At 46.9% G+C, this 8,250-nt stretch overlaps 1 protein-coding gene across 1 annotated transcript; it reads left to right on the top strand.

Annotated features, from left to right (window-relative positions):
- The first annotated feature begins 266 nt into the window (after positions 1-266).
- Positions 267-1,211, top strand: LOC134944263 (olfactory receptor 1M1-like). Its single transcript, XM_063932842.1, has one exon. It carries the CDS (start codon positions 267-269, stop codon positions 1,209-1,211), a length of 945 nt encoding a protein of 314 aa, XP_063788912.1.
- The last annotated feature ends 7,039 nt before the right edge of the window (positions 1,212-8,250 follow it).

Here is an 8,250-nt window from a genome sequence, read left to right as displayed (position 1 = left end):
CTGTGATTTTAGCAATTTCTAAGATTTTTTTCAAAAATCATCCAGATCAAAAACCAAAACCAAAACACGAAAGAGTGGTTTTGGCAAAACCAAAACACGAAAGTGGAATTAGAACCAACACCAAAACACAAAACACAAAGTGCCAGCCACACATCTCTAGTTCCTAAGGTCTCTTTTAAAATCTCATGTAAGTGTTGCAGTATACTAATAATAATAATAATATTACAGCGTATTATTATTGTCTTGCAGACGGGTGACAGGATCTCATGGAGAACCACACATCTGCTATAGAATTCTATCTTTTACCATTTTCTATGAAAGCCGGTGATGAACCCGTCATTTTCTGTATTTTTTTCGGAATATTCCTGTTTGGAGTGATGGTGAATGCAGTTATAATCATAGTTATATGTTTGGATTCACGTTTACACACCCCCATGTATCTGTTCCTCTGTAACTTGTCCTTTGTAGACGTGTGTTACACAACAGTAACTGTCCCCAAACTGCTGGATATATTACTTTCTGGGAATCACACAGTTTCCTACACACAATGCTTCACACAGATGTACTTTTTCTTCATAGCTGCTCTAACCGAGTTTACCCTTTTATTTGTGATGAGTTACGACCGGTACATTGCAATCTGTCATCCCTTACACTACCAGCAGATACTGAGCAAGAAGGTCTGCACCCTGCTGGTGGCTTTGATCTGGCTGTGTGCATGTGTAAACTCAATGTTGTGCGTATTTTCAGTTATTAAAATGTCCTTCTGCCATTCTGTCACCATCCACCAGTTCTTCTGCGATGCCAAAGCTTTGAGTGACATCTCCTGCTCTGGCTCCAGCATGTTCTATATCGTCACCTATATTAACATAGTGCTATTTATAGGTTGTCCATTCTTGAGCAATGTGATGTCCTATATAAAAATTATCAGAGTTATATTGCACATTAAATCAAAGGAAGGAAGAAGAAAAACTTTCTCCACCTGCTCATCCCACCTCACCGTCATGATCATCTTCTACGCTAACTGCATGTGTGTATACTTGATGCCTCCCTCAGACCATCCCATTGTCCTAGAGCAGGTCTTTACTGTGCTGTATACAACGGTGGTTCCCATGGTAAATCCTCTTATATATAGCCTACGCAATAATGAAATAAAGAGAGCTCTTCAGAGATTAGTGGCATTGCCGGTAAGCCACTCATTAAGCCATACTTAGCGTCTTCACTGTATGAGTCTACAGACATTAGCTCAACTATACATAATAATTACTTCCAGGGCTGCCATCTGAAATTGTGAGGCCTGGTACTAACAAAAAGAGACATAATCTCCCAGAGCAAAAATAGAATGTGGTGCCCCTATCCCCACTACCCCTATAGCGCATGCATAGTAGTACAGCTAGGGCGAGCAATTCTGACAGATGAGGAAAATCTCCAGCCACTTCCTGCAGTTTTCTTCTGGCCAACTACCCCCCCCCCCCCCCCCCTTGTTTCTGCAGCTCCAGCCCTACAGTGTTTCTTGTCTCTCCAGCTCTGGCCAGCCATCTTCTGTCTCTCCAGCTTCCTTCTGTCTCTCCAGCTCCAGCCAGCATCCCTTCTCTCTAGCTCCAGCCAGATGCCTACTGTCTCTCCAGCCAGCACCCCCTTCTGTCTCTCCAGAAAAGCCTTCTTCTGTGTCTTCAGCCAGCTTCCCTTCTGTGTCACCAGCAAGTCCCCCTTCTGTGTGTGTCCAGCCGGCCTATGCATCCAGCCCTTGCATGTGACAGACACCTTCTCCTGTGTATTCTGGCTGCGGCTATACTCCTTATGCTGCGGGCGAATCCTCTATGTGACAGCGGTGCGGCGCATCATGACATCATCCAAGTCGTGGCTCAATTGAAAAAAATTACTTTTTCCATGGTACCAGCCTCCAGCAATCGCCATTGGCTGCCTGGCTCCAGAACCCACAGCACACACAGTAGTAGATGGATCTATCCATATAACTGGATAGGAGCCAGGAGCGGGCTCCCCTTTCTGCCCAGACCCGGAACTGCAGCCCTGGCAGTCGTTTACCCCCCACACCTGATGGTGGCCCTGATTACTGCCCTGGTTGACTACTTTAGGCAGTAAAGAAATGCTATCTGAGCTAAAGTCATAGTGAGGCCTTGCATGGTCCTATCAGGATCTCACAAGGTCAGTTCCCTGGGTTTATAGGCTCACAGGGATTTGGAAATCTGGATAAATTATATTGGATTGTAGGGACTGACTTCCTGAAGAAGCACCTTCATACCGATCCTCATAATAGGGAACATTACTTACCCTCTTATAATGAACATCACATTGAGTAAGTCACCCTCCCCCACTGGTCCAGGGGGGTAATGTAATAAAGTGCGAGAACCAGGAAGTGTGGGACTTTGTCTAGGTTCTCACGTATTTTTAAAGCGGCAATCTGTTACATAGCAAAACAAGGTTGGTTTTGCTGTGTGTAAGAAATACTACCAAAGTATGGATTGGCGCTGACGTGTGCTGTAGATCCTTCCAGCTGCTGAGTAAATAGGGCTAGTTAAACCCTAATAAACAAATATATACCACAAAAAAAATCAGCGCTATAAGCTGGGTAAGATAGAATTCACAATGTTTAATACACAAATAAGGAAACAGTGATTAATACAATAAATTCAAAATAAAAGTTACTGTTGCAACAGAAGGTATAAAATATGTAGGGTAAAGAGCAGCACTGCTAGAAAATTCTTAGATCATGCTGGAAGTTGAATATTAAGAACAGCCTGAGTCCTAGGCAGGGCCGGCGACGGGGGGGTCAAAGGGGACACCTGTACCGGACCCCAAGGATCAGAGGGGCCCCAAGTATATGCCACTTAGTGTCCAGCAGAGAATCATCATGGAGTTATTGGGGAGAGACAGACCATGGTGTGTGTGGGGGAGGAAGGAGAGATATACATATTTATATCTCTGTATACTGTAGATAAATAAAAATAGATATATTTATTTAATACAGTTTATTTATATAGCGCAGCAAATTCCGTTGCTCTGAGGGGGCCCCAGAGATATCACTGTACCGGGCCCCAAGATGTCTGTTGCCGGCCCTCGTCCTAGGGAGATGTTATTGACACATATTACCAGTTCCTCAAGTGGGTGAGTCGTCCAATAGGTTAGCACTCCTGTATGGCAATGGAGATCCTCTTACTTGTAGAATCTGCTGATATTGGTATTGTCCTGCAGAAATTGAACCATAGCAAGGTTTTGCTGTGTACCTGATTGCAGCTTCAACAATACGTGAGGACATAGACAATGTCCCACACTTCCTAGTTCTTGCTAGGGGTGAGTGTCGGGCAATATTGGGGATTTTGTGTTTTGGTATTGGATCAATATCTCCTTCATGTTTTGGATCTGTATTGGTTTTGCCAAAAACGCCTTTGTGGTTTTTGGTTTTGGAATTGGTTTTGGGTCTTTTTGCTTTTTGAAAAAAAACATAAAAACAGCTAAAATAACAGAATTTGGGGTGTTTTTGTTCCTACAGTATTATTTACCTCAATAACATTCATTTTGCACTCATTTCCAGTCTATTCTGAACACCTTATAGCTCACAATATTGTTTTTATCCAGTTTAGGCCAAAAGGTTGCACTGAGCTGGATGACTAAGCTAAGCGACACCAGTGGGCAGCAAACACGTGGCAGTTAACAATATACTTTTAAATGCTGTAATCATCTGTTAAAATTATTTTAAAATTAGGATCAAGTTCTTCTGTTCATCTTTGATATGCAGAGGTTCTCTATACAAGTGTGGAGAAAAAAAACGACTAAGGCAAATAAGAATAAAAAAAAGATGCTGTAATCATGATTTTCATTTATTTTTAATCAAGTTCTTCTGTTCCTCAAAGATATATTTGATATGCAGAAGGTTCGCTATATAAGTGTGGAGAGTTTAGTTATATTAATTTCATTTAAATTCACTAAATTTATAATTATTATTAATAATATTAATTTGAATGAATCACAATGTGGTGATAAGATGAATTATGAAAATAGGACAATAATTTATAAAATAAGAATATGAGCTAGGGACACAGCACCTTGAAATGGATGGAGCACATCTGGATGTTTACTGGGATGATACAGCGCAAAATATAAAAAAAAAATGTCTTTTATTTTGGGTGGACTGACAGAACACCCCTAGATGGACGGGTCAGCTGCAGTCCCTGGATGTATGCTAGGATGACACAGCACAAAATATTAACTTAAATCCAAATATATACTGTATATTATTTTTTATATCACACACTGGGGTATATTTACTAAGATTTGTATTTTTGCCGATTTCATCCGAGATCAATCTCGGCTGACATCGGCAGTGTACAAATGTAACTTTTTGAAAAACAACAGCGCGGTAATTTACTAAACTACCGTGTTTTGTAACTTCGAGTAAACCGATGTCGAAGTAATACGTATTGCCGGCAGTGTTTTACGGGAGAGAACACTAAAACACTGCCGGACTTCACACAGTAAAGTCCAGCCAGATCAGTTAAATCTGTGCAGGGCTTCATTGTGTACAGTATAGAAATAGTAAAAAAAATCCCCAAAAAATTGCGTGGGGTCCCCCCTCCTAAGCATAACCAGTCTTGGGTTCATTGAGCCGGTCCTGGTTGTTAAAATACAGGGGGGAAATGAATAGGGTCCCCCAGTATTTAGACAACCAGCACCAGGCTCTTTGTCTGGTTTAGTTTCAAATATATGGGGGACAAAAGATGTAGGGGTCCCCCATATTTTTAAAACCAGGACTGGGCTTCACTAGCCGGGGAGACACTTTTATACTGGTCCCTGCGTCCGTGGCATTACCCCCCCCCCACCCCAACTATCCACCATAGGCGTGCGCACTGGGGGTGCCTGGTGTACACAGGCACCCCCTAATGTTCGCCTCCCCCCCCCCCCCCGCACACACGCCTGCTGCTGCTACTGATTTCCATCTCTTGACGCTGAGGGGAGGAGAGCACTGCACGCATCTCTCCTGCCCTCACTGTTTCCCCACTCTGGCAGTCATTTAAAATGTCTTTGGCTGTCAGCCAATCAGAGCTTGCAGACTGGCTCTTGATTGGCTGCCGGCCCGTGAGCTTTGATTGGCTCACAAGCCGATGCTATATTTCAAATGGCCACCGGAGACAGGGACTCTGTGAAGTGAGGCGCAGGAGAGACGCACGGTGCGCTTACCTCCCCTCAGCATCAGAAACAGGAATCTGCGGCACTGGCAGTAGGAGTGTGAGCACAAATAGGGGCATACATGTATCTGGCACTGCTAGGGGCATGTGTATCAGGCACCACTGGGGGCATATGTATCTGGCACAGCTGAGGGCATATGTATCTGGCACCACTGGGGGCATTTGTGTATCTGGCACCGCTAGGGGCATGTGTATCTGGCACCACTGGGGGCATATGTATCTGGCACCACTAGGGGCATATGTATTTGGCACCACCAGGGGCATATATATCTGGCACTGCTAGGGGCATATATATCTGGCACTGCTAGGGGCATATATATCTGGCACTGCTAGGGGCATATGTATCTGGCACCACTGGGGGGGCATATGTATCTGGCACCAATGGGGGCATATGTATCTGGCACCACTAGGGGCATGTGTATCTGGACCACTAGGGGCATTTGTATCTGGCACCGCTGGGGGCATTTATGTGTATCTGGCACCGCTAGGGGCATGTGTATCTGGCACCACTGAGGGCATATGTATCTGGCACCACTAGGGGCATATGTACCCGGCACCGCTGGGGGCATATGTATCTGGCACCACTGGGGGCATATGTATCTGGCACCGCTAGGGGCATATGTATCTGCAGTAGCGGATCTTGCCATGGGCAAGCAGGACTTTTGCCCGGGGCGCCGCCTTCCGGAGGGTGCCGCACCATGGCAAGATCCGCTGCTGCTGTGCCCCCCGCTGCCCGCTCTGTCCCGCTGCCGCTGCCCGCTGTGAAGGGAACTAGACGCGTAGCATCTAGATTCCCTTCGTGGAGAGGACCTTTGCTGTGCGGTGCGCGATGACGCCATCGCGCACCGCACATCATTTCAGCGGCGCTACTACTGTACAGGGGGCGTAACTGACCATGCCCCCTGTATGAAGCAACACCCCTATTGCCCGCCCGGGGCGCAAAAAGCCCTAGAACCAGCCCTGTGTATCTGGCACCGCTGGGGGAATTTGTGTATCTGGCACTGTGGGGGACATTTGTGTATCTGACATTGCGGGGGACATTTGATTATCTGGCACCGCTGGGGGCATTTATGTGTATCTGGTACCACTGGGGGCATATGTGTATATGGCACCGCTGGGGGTATTGAGTAAGGGCCACCAATGGGGGCATATGTGTATCTGGCACTATGGGGGCATATGTTTATATTGCTTTGAGTGCTAATAGGCGGTGCTAGACACACCCAATAGGTGGTGCTAGAGACGCCCAGTAGTTGGTGCTAAACATCCCTCCAAGGGGGCACCCCCTAATAAAATGTTCTGCGCACGCCTATGCTAGTCACCCCTGGCTGGGGTTCCCTGGGGGAGTGGGGATCCCTTAAATCAAGGGGTCACCTCCCCAAACACCCAAAGGCCAAGGGTGAAGACTGAGGCTGTCCCCCCATCCCTGGGCGGTGGATGGGGGCTGATAGCCTTTCAAAGTGTAAAAAAAAGAATATTGTCTTTTGTTGTGGAACTACAAGTCCCAGCAAGCCTCCCCCACGCTTGCTGGTACTTTGAGAACCACAAGTACCAGCATGTGGGGAAATACTGGGCCCGCTGGTACCTGTAGTTCTACAACAAAAGAAATACCCAGATAAAACAAATACACACACACCATGACAGTAAAACTATAATAAACATACATGCACACATACACACTCATACATACTTACCTACATCCCACGCTGGCCAATCACTTCCCCTTGTCCAGTAGAATCCAATAGGGGTACCTGTGGGAAAAAAAATACTCATCTATTATCCAGTAATGATCGGTCCTCTTCATTCCGGTAGTAATCCACGGGTATAAAAAAAAAAAACCGCAAAAATCCCGGTCCAAACAAACTAAAGGAGATCCATGTTTATACATGGAACCCCTTTGCCTCAATGCCGGGACCCCCAGTGACCCCCTGTCTCTGCTCCTTTCAGCCTGGTGCCCTCCCCCCCACTCCTACTGCTGTGCGCTGGCCGGTTGGTGAGGTCCGCGGAATTGGGGAGCACTCCTGGAGGCTCCTGCAGATTGCGGCCTACCTTCTGCCCTGAAGCCGGGGACTAAATTTGCAAGCCTACCCGGGCCGGACTTCCGGGACCCGGGAAAACGGGATGGGGCTCTGCCGGATGGCTCCTACTGCTCTCCGCAGGCTCCTGGAGGGTCTCTGGGGGCTCCCAGAGGCCAGGGACCCGTGGGCCCTTGTGCTTTTACTCCTGTGTGCCTGAGATCCACCTCTGTCTCCAGCTGGGACGGAGACATTCACAGCCAGCGCCCATTTTGGATTCTTCAGTCTGTGCATCTCTGCAGCTCTGTCCCCTTCTGAGGCTGAAACTGAACCCTGAGCTGGACCAGGACCAGTGATATCTGCCTGGGGCTCTCCTCCAGCTTTTTCTACTACATCTCCCTTGGGGTGTATATTACATTATGTGGTAGTGCTGCCAATTCCTGCTGGAATCCTCTGTACTGGATCTGTGAGTACCCCCTTGCTGGGATTTGTTGTGCCTCTCATATTTCCGTTTCTCCCCAACCCTGCAAAGATCTCCTGCATGTAATAATGTTTGAATATGGATGCGGTGTGCCTCCACCCGGGGTTCTCATGCATACATAGTACCTTCTGTTTGGAACCAGCATACTACTCTGCCTCCAGGGCCTGTGATGCATTAGTCTTCCAGTTTCACTCATCTTCTCCTTCTACTGCAGCCCTCTAACGATGCCCCCTAAAAAAATGAAGGATGCACTCCCGCCCCCGGTGGCTTTCTCTAATCAAAAAGGGGCTTGTATCTCCTCATCTCCTGCCGGGAGCTCCATCCCATCGAGCCAACCTGACCGTCCTAAGGAGAGTTCTGGCCATTCCTAATCGGTCCCTGGGGTGGACTCTAATTCTACGGATCCTCTCACTGTCAAGACTCTGTGTCAAGTCCTTGCAGCTTTTAAATCTGAGCTCACTCAGGACCTCTCTCTGGCTATCCGTGAAGTTAAAGTGGAGCTAACTGCTTTAGGTGATCGCACAGACCATCTTGAATGAAAAATGGAGGAACTGGT

The sequence above is a fragment of the Pseudophryne corroboree genome, chromosome 7 (assembly GCF_028390025.1).
Source record: "Pseudophryne corroboree isolate aPseCor3 chromosome 7, aPseCor3.hap2, whole genome shotgun sequence".
Taxonomy (NCBI): Eukaryota; Metazoa; Chordata; class Amphibia; order Anura; family Myobatrachidae; genus Pseudophryne; species Pseudophryne corroboree.
Note: the sequence above shows the minus strand (reverse complement) of the source record. Positions and strands in the feature narration are given on the sequence as shown.

Bases quoted from the DNA above. Each gene is read 5' to 3' on its own strand.
- LOC134944263 (XM_063932842.1), top strand. From the start codon at position 267: ATGGAGAACCACACATCTGCTATAGAATTCTATCTTTTACCATTTTCT.